Genomic DNA, 23,493 nt, shown 5'->3' with positions numbered 1-23,493 from the left:
TACGCAGGAGGTGGATACGATATGCAAGAGGTGGATCAGAGATGCAGGTGGTCGATAAAATATGCAGGTGGTGGATTAGAGATGTGGGTGGTGGATCAGGGATGCAGGTGGTGGATCAGGGATGCAGGTGGTGGATCAGAGATGCAGGAGGTGGATCAGAGATGCAGGAGGTGGATCAGAGATTAGAGATGCAGATGGTGGATCAGAGATGCAGGAGGTGGATCAGAGATGCAAGAGGTGGATCAGAGATGCAAGAGGTGGATCAGAGATGCAGGTGGTGGATAAAATATGCAGGAGGTGGATTAGAGATGTGGGTGGTGGATCAGGGATGCAGGTGGTGGATCAGAGATGCAGGAGGTGGATCAGAGATGCAGGTGGTAGATCAGAGATGCAGGTGTATGTGTATGTGTATAGCATGTAATTATTGTGTACATGACATGAGAGCATCATGTTTATAACATGTAATTAGCGTATATATTACATGACAGCAGTATCTGTATAACATGTAATTAGCGTGTACATGACATGACAGCAATATGTGTATGAAATGTAATTATTGTGTATATGACATGACAGCAGTATGGCCCTTATTCTGGTTCACTGCAAATTCCTTTTAAAATGGACCTAACCATGTGCACTGCAGGGGGGCAGATGTAAAATGTGCAGAGAGAATTAGATTTGGGTGAGTTATTTTGTTTCTGTGCAGGGAAAATACTGACTGCTTTATTTGCACACTGCAATATAGATCTCACCTTGAAGTAAAACCCCACCCAAATCTAATTCTCTCTGCACAAGTTACATCTGCCTCTCTGTCTCTGTGCAGCATGGTATTGTCCATTTGAGAAGGAATTTGTCTTTGTGAGTGAACCAAAATAAGGGCCTATGTGTGGAGATATGTAATTAGTGTGTATATGACATGACAGCAGTATGTATATAACATGTAAGTAGTGTGTATATGACATGACAGCATTATGTATATAACATGTAAGTAGTGTGTATATGACATGACAGCATTATGTATATAACATGTAAGTAGTGTGTATATGACATGACAGCAGTATGTGTATGACGTGTAATTGGTGTGTATATGACATGACAGCAGTATGTGTATAACATGTAATTAGTGTGTATATGACATGACAGCAGTATGTGTATAGCATATAATTAGTGTGTATATGACATGACAGCAGTATATGTATACCATGTAATTAGTGTGTATATGACCTGACAGCAGTATATATGTATAACATGTAATTAGTGTGTATGACATGACAGCAGTATGTGTATAACATGTAATTAGTGTGTATATGACATGACAGCAGTATGTGTATAGCATGTAATTAGTGTGTATATGACAAGACAGCAGTATATGCATAACATGTAATTAGTGTGTATATGACATGACAGCAGTATGTGTATAACATGTAATTAGTGTGTATATGACCTGACAGCAGTATGTGTATAACATGTAATTAGTGTGTATTTGACATGACAGCAGTATATGTATAACATGTAATTAGTGTGTATATGACCTGACAGCAGTATATATGTATAACATGTAATTAGTGTGTATATGACATGACAGCAGTATGTGTATAACATGTAATTAGTGTGTATATGACATGACAGCAGTATGTGTATAACATGTAATTAGTGTGTATATGACATGACAGCAGTATGTGTATAACATGTAATTAGTGTGTATATGACATGACAGCAGTATGTGTATAACATGTAATTAGTGTGTATATGACATGACAGCAGTATGTGTATAACATGTAATTAGTGTGTATATGACATGACAGCAGTATAGGTATAACATGTAATTAGTGTGTATATGACATGACAGCAGTATGTGTATAACATGTAATTAGTGTGTATATGACATGACAGCAGTATGCGTATAACATGTAATTAGCGTGTATATGACATGACAGCAGTATGTGTATAGCATGTTATTAGTGTGTATATGTCTTTACAGCAGTATGTGTGTAGCATGTAATTATCATGTATATGACGTAACTGCAGTATTTGTATAGCATTTAATAAACATGTACGTTATATGACAGTAGTATGAGTATAATATGTAACAAGCATGTATGTGTCATGACAGCTGTATTTGTATAACATGTAATAAGTGTGTATATGACATGACATCACCATGTGTATAGCATGTTCTTTGTGTGTATATGACACGTATAACATGTTATAAGCATGTATAGAACATGACAGCAGTACGTTATTTATCTCTGACACCTGTGGAACCTGGGAATCCTGGGGGAATAAATTCTATAGATGTAGTGGATGTAATGCACACAACGTGTGAGTAATAGTGGTAGGCACCAAGGCATGAGTATAGCCTACAGCACACACTGACCACTAACCTGAAGTCACTGTAGGGGTGGATGATCCAAAACCCAGCGGATTTAACCCTTTGCTGCTCAATCTCTACAGCCTTGTGACTGCCGAACATTCTAAGGGAGAACTTATTGACAGCAGGTTGCAGGAGGGCCCCAAACTGGCGTTGCATAAAGGTGCCGGGCTCCTCTCCATCAAGGTGCTCTGACCCCTCTGACTTGGGGAGCAGGGAAGATTGCCCTGGTACTGAGGACTGGCTTTGGCCAGAGTCTGGAGACTGGCTGTGACCGAGCACTGGAGTTTGATTTAGTCCAGAAGATGTCTGACTGAGGCCTGTAACTGAAGGCTGTCTGCTATCAGGACCTGGCACCTGGTTGGATCCAGGAACAGAAGACTGAAAGGAGCCAGGCTGCTGAATTGCTCCTGGGGTGTAAGGCTGGTATGGTCCTGTGGGTGCAGGGGCACTGGTGTGGTTGGGTCCTGTAGGTTGGGTGGGTGCAGGGGCACTGGTGTGGTTGGGTCCTGTAGGTTGGGTGGGTGCAGGGGCACTGGTCTGGTTGGGTCCTGTAGGTTGGGTGGGTGCAGGGGCACTGGTGTGGTTGGGTCCTGTAGGTTGGGTGGGTGCAGGGGCACTGGTGTGGTTGGGTCCTGTAGGTTGGGTGGGTGCAGGGGCACTGGTCTGGTTGGGTCCTGTAGGTTGGGTGGGTGCAGGGGCACTGGTGTGATTGGGTCCTGTAGGTTGGGTGGGTGCAGGGGCACTTGTGTGGTTGGGTCCTGTAGGTTGGGTGGGTGCAGGGGCACTGGTTTGGTTGGGTACTGTAGGTTGGGTGGGGGCAGGGGAACTGGTCTGGTTGGGTCCTGTAGGTTGGGTGGGTGCAGGGGCACTGGTCTGGTTGGGTCCTGTAGGTTGGGTGGGTGCAGGGGCACTGGTGTGATTGGGTCCTGTAGGTTGGGTGGGTGCAGGGGCACTTGTGTGGTTGGGTCCTGTAGGTTGGGTGGGTGCAGGGGAACTGGTCTGGTTGGGTCCTGTAGGTTGGGTGGGTGCAGGGGCACTGGTTTGGTTGGGTACTGTAGGTTGGGTGGGGGCAGGGGAACTGGTCTGGTTGGGTCCTGTAGGTTGGGTGGGTGCAGGGGCACTGGTTTGGGTGGGTACTGTAGGTTGGGTGGGGGCAGGGGAACTGGTCTGGTTGGATCCTGTAGGTTGGGTAGGTGCAGGGGCACTGGTCTCCTTGGCTCCTGTAGGTTGGGTGGGTGCAGGGGCACTGGTCTGGTTGGGTCCTGTAGGTTGGGTGGGTGCAGGGGCACTGGTTTGGTTGGGTCTTGTAGGTTGGGTGGGTGCAGGGGTACTGGTTTGGTAGGGTCCTGTAGGTTGGGTGGGTGCAGGGGCACTGATCTGGTTGGGTCCTGTAGATTGGATGGGTGCAGGGATACTGGTCTGGTTGGGTCCTTTAGGTTGGGTGGGTGCAGGGGCACTGGTCTGGTTGCGTCCTGTAGGTTGGGTGGTTGCAGGGGTACTGGTTTGGTTGGGTCCTGTAGGTTGGGTCGGTGCAGGGGCACTGATTTGGTTGGGTCCTGTAGGTTGGGTGGATGCAGGGATATTGGTCTGGTTGGGTACTGTAGGTTGGGTGGGTGCAGGGGCACTGGTTTGGTTGGGTCCTGTAGGTTGGGTGGGTGCAGGGGTACTGGTCTGGTTGGGTCCTGTAGGTTGGGTAGGTGCAGTGGCACTGGTCTGGTTAGGTCCTGTAGTTTGGGTGGGTGAAGGCCCATTGATTTTTTTGGGTCCTGAGGGTTGTTTGGGTACAGGGGCACTGGTTTGGTTGTGTCCTGTAGGTTGGTTGGGTGCAGGTGCACTGGTCTGGTTAGGTCCTGAGGATTGGTTGGGTGCAGGGACAGAGGTTTGGTTGTGGACTGTAGAAGGCAGTTGGTTTGATGCAGGTGAGGAAGTATGGTTATGTCCTATATATGGTTGGCTGTGTGCAGGGTCAAAAGTTTGGTAGGCTACTGCTGGTTGCATGGGTTCAAGAGCAGAAGTTTGTCTTGGTCCTGACAAATGCGTCTGGCTGGGTGCATGGGCAGATGGTTGGTTGTATATGGTAGAAGATCGGGTAGGTGCCATGGCAGAAGTGTGCTTTGGTCCTGTAGCAGTTTGATTGGGTGCTGTCGGTTGGTTAGGTTCAGTGTCAAAGGTTGTGTTGGGAAACGAAGAAGGAGCTTGTTTGGATACAGTGATGGGGGTCTGGTTGGAGCCTGGAGCAGGAGGCCGGTTGTGGAAGCAACTTGTGGTAAGAGGCTGGTTGGATCCTGTTAAGAGAGGCAAAGTAGATACGGGCAGAGAAGGCTGGTTAAGTCCACGGTTAGGAGGATGATTAGGCCTAAATGCAGGTTGGTGGTTTGGTCCACGATTAGGAGGATGATGTTGTGTACGGTTAGGTGGCTGAACGGATCTTAATGCAGATGGCTGATACGTGCCTGGCGTAGATTTGTTAGCGTCTCTGACATGATTCGGCCAGGGGGTTGCAGTCTGTCTCGTAACTGGCACAGATGCGGCTGCCGGTATGTGTATTGCTTTGGTGACAGGAGGCTGCATGGGAACTTGTGGTAATGGAGGAGTGGTGCCTCGCATAGGACCTGCGGCAGGAAGGTTGCAGGGTATAGCGGCCACATTAGCTGTAATGGATGGACTCTGGATGGATACTGAGGCACCAGCCCCCGGGAGCAGCATCTGATTTGGTTCTAGAGCAGACGTTTGGTGGGGTCCAGTAGCAGCGTGGCAGTGTGGTAGAGTTATCCCGTGGGTAGATGACTGAGTGTGTCCTACATGTGGGAGCTGTGTAGGAGCAGGTCCAGTACGTCCGGTAGAGATGGGGCACTGGCTGTGTATGGTCAAAGCAGTATCCTGGCTAACCCCTGGGCCCTGCATCTTCTGGCTGCCTCCAGACACAGGACCATGCTGGTTGGGTTCCAGACCAAAGCCTAGCAGCTCTGCGGCCATGCCAACCTCTCTGTCTGCTGTCATATGCTTGGCTGGGGAGTACTGCCCGTTCTGAGGCTCCATGATGAGCAGTTAGACGTCCTTCCTCAGGTACCCATGTTGTGATGGCTGGCAGGGTTCTGACCTGTCTTCTGCTGCAAGCCTCCAACCTGAGCAGCGATAAATAAGCTCATTATCTCCATGACATCTTGTAACTGAAGGTGCACATTCCCTGGTGAGGGGATGAAGGAGGAGACTGAGAGTAGGTAGACAGCAGAGAGAGGATGCAGGAAAGAAAGGAGGGAGGCGAGCGATGGCAGCGAGGAAGAGGCAGGGATGCTACAAGATACAGGGATGAGGAGGATGCAGCCAGTAATAGTACAGAGATGGAGGATGGGAGGGGTGCAGGGTAGCAGGCGTATGACAGGAAGCAGAGGACAACGGAGACCTGGAGGAGAGATGTGGAATGTAATTAGGAACTGTGTGACAATGACTGTGCAGGCAGAAGAGGTACGGCCATAGGACCAGTAGCAGCCTGACCTGCAGCTCCCCCGTGTGGCCACACTCAGCATTTACACACAATAGAAGATATGTGACTGGTAATACTACATGTGAACAGATGTGTGACCGGGCATGTTGTACATGTAATACTACGGGTGACTGAGTGTGTTGTGCATGTAACACTACGCGTGCCCAGGCATGATGTGCATGTAATACTACACGTGGCCAGGTGTGTTGTGCATGTAACACTACACGTGACCAAGTGTGTTGTGCATGTAATACTACGGGTGACTGAGTGTGTTGTGCATGTAACACTACGCATGGCCAGGGATGTTGTATATGTAATACTACACGTGACCAGGCATGTTGTGGAGATAATACAACGGGTGACCAGGCGTGTTGCGTATATAATATTACGGGTGACCATGCGTGTTGTGTATATAATACTACGGGTGACCAGACGTGTTGTGTATGTAATACTACGGGTGACCAGGCGTGTTGTGTATATAATACTATGGGTGACCAGGCGTGTTGTGTATATAATATTACGGGTGACCAGGTGTTGCGTATATAATATTACGGGGGACCAGGCGTGTTGCGTATATAATAGTACGGGTGGCCAGGCATGTTGTGCATGTAATACTACATGTGACCAGGTGTGTTGTGCATGTAACACTACACGGGACCAAGTGTGTTGTGCATGTAATACTACACGTGAACAGGCATATTGTGCATGTAACACTACGCGTGGCCAGGCATGTTGTGCATGTAATACTACACTTGACCAAGTGTGTTGAGCATGTAATACTACACGTGACCAGGCGTGTTGTGCATGTAATACTACACGTGACCAGGTATGTTGTGGAGATAATACTATGGGTGACCAGGCGTGTTGTGTATATAATACTATGGGTGACCAGGCGTGTTGTGTATGTAATACTACGGGTGACCAGATGTGTTGTGTATATAATATTACGGGTGACCAGGTGTTGCGTATATAATACTACGGGTGACCAGTCGTGTTGTGCATGTAACACTACACGTGACCAAGTGTGTTGTGCATGTAATACTACACGTGACCAGGCGTGTTGTGCATGTAATACTACACGTGACCAGGCATGTTGTGGAGATAATACTATGGGTGACCAGGCGTGTTGTGTATATAATACTACGGGTGACCAGGCGTGTTGCGTATATAATACTACGGGTGACCAGGCGTGTTGTGTATGTGATACAACGAGTGACCAGGCATGTTGCGTATATAATACTACGGGTAACCAGGCTTGTTGTGTATATAATACAACGGGTGACCAGACGTGTTGCATATATATTATTACAGGTGACCAGGCGTGTTGCGTATATAATACTACGGGTGATCAGGCGTGTTGCATATATAATATTACGGGTGACCAGGCGTGTTGCGTATATAATATTACGGGTGACCAGGCGTGTTGCGTATATAATATTACGGGTGACCAGGCGTGTTGTGTATATAATACTATGGGTGACCAGGCATGTTGTGTATATAATACTACGGGTGACCAGGCGCGTTGTGTGTATATAATACAACGGGGGACCAGGCGTGTTGTGGAGATAATACTATGGGTGACCAGGCGTGTTGTGGAGATAATACTACGGTTGACAAGGCGTGTTGCGTATATAATACTACGGGTGACCAGTCGTGTTGTGCATGTAATACTACACTTGACCAAGTGTGTTGTGCATGTAATACTACACGTGACCAGGCATGTTGTGCATGTAATACTACACGTGACCAGGCATGTTGGGGAGATAATACTATGGGTGACCAGGCGTGTTGTGTATATAATACTACGGGTGACCAGGCGTGTTGCGTATATAATACTACGGGTGACCAGGCGTGTTGTGTATGTGATACAACGAGTGACCAGGCATGTTGCGTATATAATACTACGGGTAACCAGGCTTGTTGTGTATATAATACAACGGGTGACCAGACGTGTTGCATATATATTATTACAGGTGACCAGGCGTGTTGCGTATATAATACTACGGGTGATCAGGCGTGTTGCATATATAATATTACGGGTGACCAGGCGTGTTGCATATATAATATTACGGGTGACCAGGCGTGTTGCGTATATAATATTACGGGTGACCAGGCGTGTTGCGTATATAATATTACGGGTGACCAGGTGTGTTGTGTATATAATACTATGGGTGACCAGGCATGTTGTGTATATAATACTACGGGTGACCAGGCGCGTTGTGTGTATATAATACAACGGGGGACCAGGCGTGTTGTGGAGATAATACTATGGGTGACCAGGCGTGTTGTGGAGATAATACTACGGTTGACAAGGCGTGTTGCGTATATAATATTATGGGTGACCAGGCGTGTTGCGTATATGATATTACGGGTGACCAGGCGTGTGGTGTATATAATACTACGGGTGTTGCGTATATGATATTACGGGTGACCAGGCGTGTGGTGTATATAATACTACGGGTGACCAGTTGTGTTGTGTATATAATGCTACGGGTGACCAGGCGTGTTGTGTATATAATTCTACGGGTGACCAGGCGTGTTGTGTATATAATACTACTGGTGACCAGGCGTGTTGTGGAGATAATACTACGGTTGACAAGGCGTGTTGCGTTTATAATATTACGGGTGTCCAGGCGTGTTGCGGATATAATACTACGGGTGACCAGGCGTGTTCTGGAGATAATACTATGGGTGACCAGGCGTGTTGTGTATATAATATTACGGGTGACCAGGTGTTGCGTATATAATATTACGTGGGACCAGGCGTGTTGCGTATATAATATTACGGGTGGCCAGGCATGTTGTGCATGTAATACTACATGTGACCAGGTGTGTTGTGCATGTAACACTACACGGGACCAAGTGTGTTGTGCATGTAATACTACACGTGACCAGGCATGTTGTGGAGATAATACTATGGGTGACCAGGCGTGTTGTGTATATAATACTATGGGTGACCAGGCGTGTTGTGTATGTAATACTACGGGTGACCAGACGTGTTGTGTATATAATATTACGGGTGACCAGGTGTTGCGTATATAATACTACGGGTGACCAGTCGTGTTGTGCATGTAACACTACAAGTGACCAAGTGTGTTGTGCATGTAATACTACACGTGAACAGGCATGTTGTGCATGTAATACTACACATGACCAGGCATGTTATGCATGTAACACTATGCGTGACCAGGCGTGTTGTGCATGTAATATCTACGGGTGACTGTGTGTGTTGTGCATGTAACACTACGCCTGGCCAGGCATGTTGTGCATGTAATACTACACTTGACCAAGTGTGTTGTGCATGTAATACTACACGTGACCAGGCGTGTTGTGCATGTAATACTACACGTGACCAGGCATGTTGTGGAGATAATACTATGGGTGACCAGGCGTGTTGTGTATATAATACTACGGGTGACCAGGCGTGTTGCGTATATAATACTACGGGTGACCAGGCGTGTTGTGTATGTGATACAACGAGTGACCAGGCATGTTGCGTATATAATACTACGGGTAACCAGGCTTGTTGTGTATATAATACAACGGGTGACCAGACGTGTTGCATATATATTATTACAGGTGACCAGGCGTGTTGCGTATATAATACTACGGGTGATCAGGCGTGTTGCATATATAATATTACGGGTGACCAGGCGTGTTGCATATATAATATTACGGGTGACCAGGCGTGTTGCGTATATAATATTACGGGTGACCAGGCGTGTTGCGTATATAATATTACGGGTGACCAGGCGTGTTGTGTATATAATACTATGGGTGACCAGGCATGTTGTGTATATAATACTACGGGTGACCAGGCGCGTTGTGTGTATATAATACAACGGGGGACCAGGCGTGTTGTGGAGATAATACTATGGGTGACCAGGCGTGTTGTGGAGATAATACTACGGTTGACAAGGCGTGTTGCGTATATAATACTACGGGTGACCAGTCGTATTGTGCATGTAATACTACACTTGACCAAGTGTGTTGTGCATGTAATACTACACGTGACCAGGCGTGTTGTGCATGTAATACTACACGTGACCAGGCATGTTGTGGAGATAATACTATGGGTGACCAGGCGTGTTGTGTATATAATACTACGGGTGACCAGGCGTGTTGCGTATATAATACTACGGGTGACCAGGCGTGTTGTGTATGTGATACAACGAGTGACCAGGCATGTTGCGTATATAATACTACGGGTAACCAGGCTTGTTGTGTATATAATACAACGGGTGACCAGACGTGTTGCATATATATTATTACAGGTGACCAGGCGTGTTGCGTATATAATACTACGGGTGATCAGGCGTGTTGCATATATAATATTACGGGTGACCAGGCGTGTTGCATATATAATATTACGGGTGACCAGGCGTGTTGCGTATATAATATTACGGGTGACCAGGCGTGTTGCGTATATAATATTACGGGTGACCAGGCGTGTTGTGTATATAATACTATGGGTGACCAGGCATGTTGTGTATATAATACTACGGGTGACCAGGCGCGTTGTGTGTATATAATACAACGGGGGACCAGGCGTGTTGTGGAGATAATACTATGGGTGACCAGGCGTGTTGTGGAGATAATACTACGGTTGACAAGGCGTGTTGCGTATATAATACTACGGGTGACCAGTCGTATTGTGCATGTAATACTACACTTGACCAAGTGTGTTGTGCATGTAATACTACACGTGACCAGGCGTGTTGTGCATGTAATACTACACGTGACCAGGCATGTTGTGGAGATAATACTATGGGTGACCAGGCGTGTTGTGTATATAATACTACGGGTGACCAGGCGTGTTGCGTATATAATACTACGGGTGACCAGGCGTGTTGTGTATGTGATACAACGAGTGACCAGGCATGTTGCGTATATAATACTACGGGTAACCAGGCTTGTTGTGTATATAATACAACGGGTGACCAGACGTGTTGCATATATATTATTACAGGTGACCAGGCGTGTTGCGTATATAATACTACGGGTGATCAGGCGTGTTGCATATATAATATTACGGGTGACCAGGCGTGTTGCATATATAATATTACGGGTGACCAGGCGTGTTGCGTATATAATATTACGGGTGACCAGGCATGTTGCGTATATAATATTACGGGTGACCAGGCGTGTTGTGTATATAATACTATGGGTGACCAGGCATGTTGTGTATATAATACTACGGGTGACCAGGCGCGTTGTGTGTATATAATACAACGGGGGACCAGGCGTGTTGTGGAGATAATACTATGGGTGACCAGGCGTGTTGTGGAGATAATACTACGGTTGACAAGGCGTGTTGCGTATATAATATTATGGGTGACCAGGCGTGTTGCGTATATGATATTACGGGTGACCAGGCGTGTGGTGTATATAGTACTACGGGTGACCAGGCGTGTTGTGTATATAATGCTACGGGTGACCAGGCGTGTTGTGTATATAATTCTACGGGTGACCAGGCGTGTTGTGTATATAATACTACTGGTGACCAGGCGTGTTGTGGAGATAATACTACGGTTGACCAGGCGTGTTGTGGAGATAATACTACGGTTGACAAGGCGTGTTGCGTTTATAATATTACGGGTGTCCAGGCGTGTTGCGGATATAATACTACGGGTGACCAGGCGTGTTGTGGAGATAATACTATGGGTGACCAGACGTGTGGTGTATATAATACTACGGGTGACCAGGCGTGTTGTGTATATAATACTACGGGTGACCAGACGTGTAAGTAATACTACGGGTGACCAGGCGTGTTGTGTATATAATACTACGGGTGACCAGGCGTGTTGTGTATGTAATACTACGGGTGACCAGGCGTGTTGTGTATATAATTCTACGCGTGACCAGGCGTGTTGTGTATATAATACTACTGGTGACCAGGCATGTTGTGGAGATAATACTACGGGTGACCAGGCGTGTTGTGTATATAATACTACAGGTGACCAGGCTTGTGGTGTATATAATACTACGGTTGACCCGGCATGTTGTGTATATAATACTACGGGTGACCAGGCGTGTGGTGTATATAATACTATGGGTGACCAGGCGTGTTGTGTATATAATACTACGGGTGACCAGACGTGTAAGTAATACTACGGGTGACCAGGCGTGTTGTGTATATAATACTACAGGTGACCAGGCGTGTGGTGTATATAATTCTACGGGTGACCAGGCATGTTGTGTTTATAATACTACGGGTGACCAGGCGTGTATTGTATATAATACTACGGTTGACAAGGCGTGTTGCGTTTATAATATTACGGGTGACCAGGCGTGTTGCGGATATAGGGCCAGATGTATCAAACTTCACAAAGTGATAAAATGTAGAGTGATAAACAACCAGCCAATCAGCTCCTACCTGTCATGCTACAGGCTGAGTTTGAAAAATTACACATTGGAGCTAATTGGCTGGTTGTTTATCACTCTCCATTTTATCACTTTGTGAAGCTTGATACATCTGGCCCTTAATACTACGGGTGACCAGGCGTGTTGTGTATATAATACTACGGGTGACCAGGCGTGTACTGTATATAATACTACGGTTGACAAGGCGTGTTGCGTTTATAATATTACGGGTGACCAGGCGTGTTGCGGATATAATACTACGGGTGACCAGGCGTGTTGCGGATATAATACTACGGGTGACCAGGCGTGTTGTGTATATAATACTACTGGTGACCAGGCGTGTTGTGGAGATAATACTACGGTTGACAAGGCGTGTTGCGTTTATAATATTACGGAGGCGTGTTGCGGATATAATACTACGGGTGACCAGGCGTGTTGTGGAGATAATACTATGGGTGACCAGACGTGTGGTGTATATAATACTACGGGTGACCAGGCGTGTTGTGTATATAATACTACGGGTGACCAGACGTGTAAGTAATACTACGGGTGACCAGGCGTGTTGTGTATATAATACTACGGGTGACCAGGCGTGTTGTGTATGTAATACTACGGGTGACCAGGCGTGTTGTGTATATAATTCTACGCGTGACCAGGCGTGTTGTGTATATAATACTACTGGTGACCAGGCATGTTGTGGAGATAATACTACGGGTGACCAGGCGTGTTGTGTATATAATACTACAGGTGACCAGGCGTGTGGTGTATATAATACTACGGTTGACCCGGCATGTTGTGTATATAATACTACGGGTGACCAGGCGTGTGGTGTATATAATACTACGGGTGACCAGGCGTGTTGTGTATATAATACTACGGGTGACCAGACGTGTAAGTAATACTACGGGTGACCAGGCGTGTTGTGTATATAATACTACAGGTGACCAGGCGTGTGGTGTATATAATTCTACGGGTGACCAGGCATGTTGTGTTTATAATACTACGGGTGACCAGGCGTGTATTGTATATAATACTACGGTTGACAAGGCGTGTTGCGTTTATAATATTACGGGTGACCAGGCGTGTTGCGGATATAATATTACGGGTGACCAGGCGTGTTGTGTATATAATACTACGGGTGACCAGGCGTGTACTGTATATAATACTACGGTTGACAAGGCGTGTTGCGTTTATAATATTACGGGTGACCAGGCCTGTTGCGGATATAATACTACGGGTGACCAGGCGTGTTGCGGATATAATACTACGGGTGATCAGGCGTGTGGTGTATATAATACTACGGGTGACCAGGCGTGTGGTGTATATAATACTACGGGTAACCAGGCGTGTTGTGTATATAATACTACGGGTGACAAGGCGTGTTGTGTATATAATACTACGGGTGACCAGACGTGGTGTGTATATAATACTACGGGTGACCAGGCGTGTGGTGTATATAATACTACAGGTGACCAGGCGTGTGGTGTATATAATATTACGGGTGACCAGGCTTGTTGTGTATATAATACTACGGGTGACCAGGCGTGTTGTGTATGTAATACTACTGGTGACCAGGCGTGTGGTGTATATAATACTACGGGTGACCAGACGTGTGGTGGATATAATACTACGGGTGACCAGGCTTGTGGTGGATATAATACTACGGGTGACCAGGCGTGTTGTGGAGATAATACTACGGTTGACCAGACGTGTTGTGTATATAATACTACGGTTGACCAGGCGTGTTGTGAATATAATACTACGGTTGACCAGGCGTGTTGTGTATATAATACTACGGGTGACCAGGCGTGTGGTGTATATAATATTACGGGTGACCAGGCGTGTTGTGTATATAATACTACGGGTGACCAGGCGTGTTGTGTATGTAATACTACGGGTGACCAGGCGTGTGGTGTATATAATACTACGGGTGACCAGACGTGTGATGGATAAAATACTATGGGTGACCAGGCTTGTGGTGGATATAATGCTACGGGTGACCAGGCGTGTTGTGGAGATAATACTACGGTTGATCAGACGTGTTGTGTATATAATACTACGGTTGACCAGGCATGTTGTGTATATAATACTACGGTTGACCAGTCGTGTTGTGTATATAATACTACAGTTGACCAGGCGTGTTGTGTATATAATACTACGGTTGTCCAGGCGTGTTGTGTATATAATACTACGGTTGACCAGGCGTGTGGTGTATATAATATTACGGGTGAGAGCAGCTTTGGTGAATGGCAGACCATTGGCTTTGAAAAAGCTACAGCCAATAGCGAAACGTGTTAGGTGCTGAACTACCTCAAGACTCCAGGATTGGTCTGCCATTCACCAATGCTGCTCTACCACCCTTCTTGCCCTCCATTCATTGGATAACTTTAACAGGACCCTACGTGGCCCCTCATGGGATCCTCAGCAGTGTGAACATCCTTGGGTGAATCCACCCTTCCCCAATCACCTGAAAGAGGAGGATTCCTTTTGCCCAATTCCTGATCTTCCAGTGGCCTTGAGGGCGCCGCACCACCAAAGAGGACTCTGGGCACCCTCAGGTGAATTTATCCACTCACCATCACCTGAAAGAGGACTATTCCATCCTACTTGCCCATTCTCTGATCCTCCAGCGGTAATTGGGGGTACCTCAGCACCAGAGGGGACATTGGGGACCATCCTGGGTTCTGTTCACCTCTGTACCCCCACAGATTCCTCCGGCGGCACCGTATTGGGATACCGTAGAACTAGTGAGGACCTCCTGTGACTTCCTTCCAGATCTCATTTGCCACCTACAGTATAAGCAGCATTATTGGTAAAGTGCACTTACCTTCAAATTTGACTTTCCACCATTGAGCCACAAGATTACTCTGGCTCCAGCATCCATTCTGCGAGTGCATTTATTGTGTATATGTATACTTACTTATTATCCACCAAGTGGTACATTTTATACTTTAATACAGTGGTTCCCAAACTTTTTGAATCACGGCACCCTAAAGTATCAGAATATTTTGCACGGCACCCCTAAGCCAAAAGTTGGTTACTAATTTCGGGAAAAATATTAAATAAGTTGTGTTTTAAATGTTTTCGTTAGGTCCACTTATGTGGTGAGAAACATGATTCACTTCTGTTTCCCCACATATTTTATAAGTGGAAGCCATAAGCAATGATTTTGCCTATTGCATTGGCCATAAATAACTTGAATTGGTTCTGGACCACCAACCTGAGGCACCCCAGGGATCCTAGGCGCACAGTTGAGAACCACTGCTTTAATATATAAAATAATTTGTTATAATTGGCTTTTTGTTTCATTGTAGTTGTAGCGCTGCTTCTTTGTGGGGTTTTTTTCTGTTATAAATCATTTATAGGGACTGACTACCCCTATACCCCAGCAGCTGCTTTTGGAGAACCAGCTCATAACATAGGCGACCCAAATTTTTATTCTCTAGTAGAATACCAACTTTTTACTGGGTCACTGGTTCAGTAATACTGGGTTATAATGGGGGGACTGGTGCAGTAATACTGGGGTACTGGGATATAATGAAGGGACTGGTGCAGTGATACTGGGGGTACAGGGATAGAATGGGGGGACTGGTGCAGTGATGCTGGGGTACTGGGATATAATGAAGGGACTGGTGCAGTGATACTGGGGGTACAGGGATAGAATGGGGGGACTGGTGCAGTGATGCTGGGGTACTGGGATATAATAAGGGGACTGGTGCAGTGATACTGGGGTACTGTAATATAATGGGGGTACCGGTGCAGTGATACTGGGGTACTGTAATATAATGGGGGTACAGGTGCAGTAATACTGGGGTACTGTAATATAATGCGGGTACAGGTGCAGTAATACTGGGGTACTGGGATATAATGGGGGTACCGATGCAGGGATACTGGGGTACTGTAATATAATGGGGGTACAGGTGCAGTATACTGGGGTACTGTAATATAATGGGGGTACCTGTGCAGTAATACTGGGGTACTGGGATAGAATGGGGGTACCGGTGCAGTGATACTGGGGTACTGTAATATAATGTGGGTATGGGTGCAGTAATACTGGGGTACTGTAATATAATGGGGGTACCTGTGCAGTAATACTGGGGTACTGGGATATAATGGGGGTACCGGTGCAGTGATACTGGGGTACTGTAATATAATGGGGGTACTGGTGCAGTTATACTGGGGTTACGGGGATATAATGGGGGGACTGGTGCAGTGATACTGGGGGTACAAGGATATAATGGGGGGGACTAGTGCAGTGATACTGGGGGTACGGGGATATAATGGGGGACCAGTGCCGTAATACTGGGATACTGGATATAATGAGGGTATCGGTGCAGTGATACTGGGGGTACGGGGATATAATGAAGGGGCCGGTGCAATGCTACTGGGGGTACGGGGATATAATGGGAGACCAGTGCCGTAATACTGGGGTACTGGGATATAATGGGGGTGGTTATAATGGGGGACCAGTGCCGTAATACTGGGAGTATGGGGATATAATGGGGGTACCTGTGCAGTGATACTGGGGTTACAGGATAGAATGGGGGTACCGGTGCAGTGATACTGGGGTACTGTAATATAATGCGGGTATGGGTGCAGTAATACTGGGGTACTGTAATATAATGGGGGTACCTGTGCAGTAATACTGGGGTACTGGGATATAATGGGGGTACCGGTGCAGTGATACTGGGGTACTGTAATATAATGGGGGTACAGGTGCAGTATACTGGGGTACTGTAATATAATGGGGGTACCTGTGCAGTAATACTGGGGTACTGGGATAGAATGGGGGTACCGGTGCAGTGATACTGGGGTACTGTAATATAATGTGGGTATGGGTGCAGTAATACTGGGGTACTGTAATATAATGGGGGTACCTGTGCAGTAATACTGGGGTACTGGGATATAATGGGGGTACCGGTGCAGTGATACTGGGGTACTGTAATATAATGGGGGTACTGGTGCAGTTATACTGGGGTTACGGGGATATAATGGGGGGACTGGTGCAGTGATACTGGGGGTACAAGGATATAATGGGGGGGACTAGTGCAGTGATACTGGGGGTACGGGGATATAATGGGGGACCAGTGCCGTAATACTGGGATACTGGATATAATGAGGGTATCGGTGCAGTGATACTGGGGGTACGGGGATATAATGAAGGGGCCGGTGCAATGCTACTGGGGGTACGGGGATATAATGGGAGACCAGTGCCGTAATACTGGGGTACTGGGATATAATGGGGGTGGTTATAATGGGGGACCAGTGCCGTAATACTGGGAGTATGGGGATATAATGGGGGTACCTGTGCAGTGATACTGGGGTTACAGGATAGAATGGGGGTACCGGTGCAGTGATACTGGGGTACTGTAATATAATGCGGGTATGGGTGCAGTAATACTGGGGTACTGTAATATAATGGGGGTACCTGTGCAGTAATACTGGGGTACTGGGATATAATGGGGGTACCGGTGCAGTGATACTGGGGTACTGTAATATAATGGGGGTACTGGTGCAGTGATACTGGGGTTACGGGGATATAATGGGGGGACTGGTGCAGTGATACTGGGTGTACAAGGATATAATGGGGGGGACTAGTGCAGTGATACTGGGGGTATGGGGATATAATGGGGGACCAGTGCCGTAATACTGGGATACTGGATATAATGAGGGTATCGGTGCAGTGATACTGGGGGCACGGGGATATAATGGGGGGACTGGTGCAGTGATACTGGGGGTATGGGGATATAATGGGGGACCAGTGCCTTAATACTGGGTTACTGGTATATAACGGGGGTGGATATAATGGGGGACCAGTGCCGTAATACTGAGGTTACGGGGATATAATGGTGGTACCAGTGTCGTAATACTGGGGTACTGGGATATAATGGGGGTACCGGTGCAGTGATTCTTGGGGTACGGGATATAATGGGGGACTGGTGTAGTAATACTGGAGTTATAGGATATAATGGGGGTTCTGGGATATAATGGGGGTATTGGTGCAGTGATATTGGGGTACTGGAATAAAAAGGGGTACTGGTGCAGTGGTACAGGGATATAATCGGGTGCAGTGATAATGGGGGTACGGGGATATAATGGTGGGACCGGTGAAGTTATACTGGGGTACTGGTACAGGGATATAACGGATGTAGTGAAACCGGGGTACTATAATATAACGGGGGACCAGTAAGGATAGTAACTGATGAATTACAGATGCTGCCCCGCCCCCACACTGACAGCTGCTGCCGCGCCCCCCTACGGAAAGCCGTTGCCCCGCCCCCTCACTGGCAGCTGCTGTCCCGCCCCCTCACAGACAATACGGCCCCGGGGATGCCTATGTGACGCCGCACTAATTGGACACGCCCCATATGGTCTGATTGGTCGGTATAAGGCGGGAAATCTGGTTGGTATCCTGATACAGGAAGTGAAGAGGATGGAGCGGTCCCAGAGACGTGCGGCACGGCTGCGAGGTCCGGCCTGCCGGGGAGCCTGGGAGTGGTGGTGCTGGGTATACTGGGAGATTACTGGGACGAGTAATGGTATACAGCAGGGGTGGCCAAAGCTGTCCAGCAGGTCATGTATATCATTTAGCCTGTATAGTAGGACTGAGGCGGCTGTGTGACAGTAATGACTACACCTGTGCACCAGCTTGGGGATTTGGAAGGGATGGCCATCGGTGCAGATGCCATCGATGGTGATTCTGCACCCAGCCATCGATAGTGGTAGTTTAAGCTATCGATGGTCATCCATTATATCTGACTGACTGGCCCGTGGGCCAATCAGAACTCGGGGATGGGACTTCCAGGTGTCTGGGGGCGGAGCTATGCTCTGTGTCCCAGCACATTGGAAAAAAAAAAAAAAGAGGACACATCGGTTCTTCTTTGCCATGGATGTAGGTTCTCCCACATCGATGGCAAAAGTATTTGACAACGGCCATAAGCCATCGATGATTTTAAATCATTGATGGTCGATGACCATCCCTATTTTGAACACGTGCACTAGTGGTAAATCACAGGACTGGATTGGCCAGCCATGGTGTACAGGGAACAAAGTGAATGGGATGTGTACACTGCGCTGGTAGGTATGGATTCCAATTAGATTAATTGGTAGGTGCCAATATTAATAGGGTTAAAAAAATATTATTAAACAATAAAAATATGTATATTCAATAAAAAATTGATAAACATGTAAATAGCAACATTAGGTAGCAGTGTGGTGCTTTTGTTAAATTAAGCTTCTGGGAGTGGGAGGGAATGAATGTATAAATGGTCAGTCCATACGGTACCGTATTTTATTATGGAGAAATGATGGGATCCGTTCCTAAAGTGCCTTCTGGAATGTCCTCGGATATACCCGTTAAGTGGGAGGTCCTGTTCCTTGTAGGGATGGCGTTGTATTTGTGGGGTAGCACTCCCCGGCCAGGTAGTAAAGTCTGTTTGATTGGACTAAGGACCAATCCTCCAAAACTTTAGGGAAGGACAAAGGTGATGCTGGTTCGGTCTCAAAGGTGATTATCCAAATGCTAGCAGCAAATTGTATGGGACTGAAAATTCCCTCTCCACCCCCAAAGCGTTTCGCCTGTAAAAAACTTAAACCATGCAACCACAAAAGCCTCCATACACCTTGAAAAGCCCCACAAATACAACGCCATCCCTACAAGGAACAGGACCTCCCACTTAACGGGTATATCCGAGGACATTCCAGAAGGCACTTTAGGAACGGATCCCATCATTTCTCCATAATAAAATACGGTACCGTATGGACTGACCATTTATACATTCATTCCCTCCCAGAAGCTTCATTTAACAAAAGCACCACACTGCTACCTAATGTTGTTATTTACATGTTTATGAATTTTTTTATTGAATATACATATTTTTATTGTGTAATATTTTTTTTTAACCCTATTAATATTGGCACCTACCAATTAATCTAATTGGAATCCATACCTACCAGCGCATTCATTTTTACGGGCCTGACAACCCATCCTCAGTGCAGCTTTGATAGAGCAACCCATTTTCTGCGCCCCCCACCCTGTGATAACTTGTTATCTCCATCCACCCCCTATGGTGAACAGGGAATATGTGTTCCGGGAGGTGCGCATGGCTTGCGGGAAGTGTGTGTGTGCCGGGGGTGTGTGTGCCGGGAGGGTGCGCATGGCGTGCGGGGAGTGTATGTGTGTGTGCCGGGAGGGTGCGCATGGCGTGTGGGGAGTGTATGTGTGTGTGCCGGGAGGGTGCGCATGGCGTGCGGGGAGTGTATGTGTGTGTGTGCCGGGAGGGTGCGCATGGCGTACGGGTAGTATATGTGCGTGTGCGGGGAGTGTGTGTGTGTTCCGGGGGGTGCGGAGAGTTTGTGTGTTCTGGGGAGGTGTGTGCGGGGAGTGTGTGTCCCGGGGGTACGCATTGGGTGCGGAGTGTGTGTGTATTCCGGGGGGTGCAGAGAGTTTGTGTGTTCTGGGGAGGTGTGTGCGGGGAGTGTGTATGTGTGTTCCGGGGGTGCACATGGCGGGCACGGAGTTTGTGTGTGTGTGTCCCGGGGGGTGCGCATTGGGTGCGGAAAGTGTGTGTGTGTGTGTGTTCTGGGGAGGTGTGTGCGGGGAGCGTATGTGTGTTCCGGGGGTGTGCAGGGAGTGTGTGTTTGTCCCGGGGGGGGGGGGGGGCATTGGGTGGGGAGTATGTGTGTTCTGGGGAGGTGTGTGTTGGGAGTGTATGTGTGTTCCGGGGGTGCGCATGGCGTGCAGGGAGTGTGTGTGTTTGTCCCGGGGGGTGCGCATTGTGTGCGGGGAGTGTTTGTCCCGGGGGGTCGCATTGGGTGCGGAGTGTGTGTGTTCCGAGGGGGGTTGCGGGGAGAGAGTGTGTGTGTGTGTTTCGAGGGGGGGTGCGGGGAGTGTGTGTGTTTTCCGGGGGTGCAGAGTGTGTGTGTGTGTGTTCCAAGGTGGGTGCGAGGAGTGTGTGTGTGTGTTCCAAGGGGGGTGCGCATGGCGTGCTGGGAGTGTGTGTGCCCCATATACCCTAGCTGTTATTCCCATTATACATGTGGATCACTGGGAAAGGTGCTCAGGTGATTAGTTACCACATTCTCTTCCTTTCTTCTAGATTTAAAGGAGGCCCTGGAGGAGCTACACTTGGAGTTGGACAAACTGGCACACACCATCGAGGATGTCACCCAGTACCAGGCACAGGTCTTCCAGGTCACTAAAGTGCTGGTAAGGGGACTGGCACACAATGATTTACAGAGGGAGGGGGTGGGCAAAGTGGCCCACTAGTGGCTTGTGGAGGAAGGGTGGATTGGTGTGCTGGTGGCATGGGGAGGGTGGATTGGTGTGCCGGTGGCATGGGGAGGGTGGAGTGGTGATCCGGGAGTGTGGAGTGGTGCGCCAGTGGCATAGGGAGGGAGGGTGGAGTGGTGTGGCATGGGGAGGGTGGAGTGGTGCGCCGGTGGGGAGAGTGGAGTGGCCTGCCGGTGGCATGGGGAGGGTGGAGTAGTGATCCGGGAGTGTGGAGTGGTGCGCCGGTGGCATAGGGAGGGAGGGTGGAGTGGTGTGGCATGGGGAGGGTGGAGTGGTGCGCCGGTGGGGAGAGTGGATTGGTGTGCCGGTGGCATGGGGAGGGTGGAGTAGTGATCCGGGAGTGTGGAGTGGTGCGCCGGTGGCATAGGGAGGGAGGGTGGAGTGGTGTGGCATGGGGAGGGTGGAGTGGTGCGCCGGTGGGGAGAGTGGAGTGGCCTGCCGGTGGCATGGGGAGGGTGGAGTGGTGCGCCGGTGGCATAGGGAGGGTGGAGTGGTGCGCCGGTGGGGAGTGGCCTGCCGGTGGCATAGGGAGGGTGGAGTCGCGACACTGGCGACCCTTCTCACTTGATGTCTTTTCTCTACCTGGCAGTGCTCCTGGATGGATAACCTTGAGGCTTTAGCCATTCACAGGACTCCTGACTCGATCAGTGGCCCTAGGGTGTGACACCCCATCTGTGCATCTCCCTCTGGATAGCGATGATGAGAGACTATTTATACAGAAGCACTAGAGATAAAGGTTACCATTGGTCAGGCCAGCTGCTGTGCAACTACATATCCCAGCATGTCCTGCCACAGGGGTTCTACTATGCTCTGCTTGTATGACGATCTTGCACAAAAACTATACGTGACTTGTGAGTGGCCTCTATGATGTGCACAGTCTCCTAACTGTGTGTGTTACACCCCTGTGCCCACCCAGCCATGTCTCCTCATCACATTCCCACGCCTACTGCGCTGGAGCTGGACAAGTGACGCGGTGATTAGTCAGATGACCTGAGACGTTCTGCTGGTTTTCTGCTCGTTCTAACATCCTATACAATGGAAGAAGGCGTCCCCTGCGACTGTATCTTACAATAAACTTTAAGCTGCATTGTATGTGTCGTGCTGTGATCATCTGATGGGCAGGAAATGCTGGGGGAGGATGTAGCTGCCAGTGATGATATGGGAGCGCTGAGGCGTGTGTGACGGGATGATATGGGAGTACTGAGGTATGTGTGACGGGATGATATGGGAGTACTGAGGCATGTGTGACGGGATGATACGGGAGTACTGAGGTATGTGTGACGGGATGATATGGGAGTACTGAGGCATGTGTGACGGGATGATATGGGAGTACTGAGTCGCGTGTGATGGATGATACGGGAGTACTGAGGCGCGTGTGACGGGATGATACGGGAGTAGAGGCGCGTGTGACGGGATGATATGTGAGCACTGAGGCATGTGTGACGGGATGATACGGGAGCGCTGAGGCGCGTGTGACGGGATGATATGGGAGTACTGAGTCGCGTGTGACGGGATGATACGGGAGTACTGAATCGCGTGTGACGGGATGATATGGGAGTACTGAGTCGCGTGTGATGGATGATACGGGAGTACTGAGGCATGTGTGACGGGATGATAACGGGAGTACTGAGGCGCGTGTGACGGGATGATACGGGAGTGCTGAGGCGCTTGTGACGGGATGATATGGGAGTACTGAGTCGCGTGTGATGGATGATACGGGAGTACTGAGGCGCGTGTGATGGGATGATACGGGAGTACTGAGTCGCGTGTGATGGATGATACGGGAGTACTGAGCCACGTGTGACGGGATGATACGGGAGTACTGAGGCGCGTGTGACGGGATGATACGGGAGTACTGAGGCGCGTGTTGGGATGATACGGGAGCGCTGAGGCGCGTGTGACGGGATGATACGGGAGCGCTGAGGCGCGTGTGACGGGATGATACGGGAGCGCTGAGGCGCGTGTGACGGGATGATACAA

At 48.4% G+C, this 23,493-nt stretch overlaps 1 protein-coding gene and 1 long non-coding RNA gene across 3 annotated transcripts in view; one reads left to right on the top strand and one right to left on the bottom strand.

Moving 5' to 3' along the window:
* Positions 1–5,851, bottom strand: part of HCN3 (hyperpolarization activated cyclic nucleotide gated potassium channel 3) — a 36,100-nt gene extending 30,249 nt beyond the window's left edge. For both annotated transcript variants that reach the window (XR_014466115.1, XM_083165935.1), the window contains exon 1: positions 2,385–5,851. Coding sequence is in view for 1 of the 2 variants with exons in the window: in XM_083165935.1 (XP_083022061.1) it covers positions 2,385–5,413 (3,029 nt within the window). In the remaining variant the exon portion in view is untranslated. The remainder of the gene's footprint in view (positions 1–2,384) is intronic.
* Positions 5,852–18,316: 12,465 nt separating this feature from the next.
* Positions 18,317–22,773, top strand: LOC146050286 (uncharacterized). Its single transcript, XR_014466289.1, has 4 exons — positions 18,317–18,344; positions 18,643–18,729; positions 21,320–21,429; positions 22,103–22,773. It is a non-coding gene; the product is annotated as an uncharacterized LOC146050286 (long non-coding RNA).
* The last annotated feature ends 720 nt before the right edge of the window (positions 22,774–23,493 follow it).

Source organism: Crinia signifera, chromosome 12 (genome assembly GCF_055691185.1).
Source record: "Crinia signifera chromosome 12, ASM5569118v1, whole genome shotgun sequence".
Lineage (NCBI taxonomy): Eukaryota > Metazoa > Chordata > Amphibia > Anura > Myobatrachidae > Crinia > Crinia signifera.
This window is presented reverse-complemented; position numbering and strand designations above follow the sequence as displayed.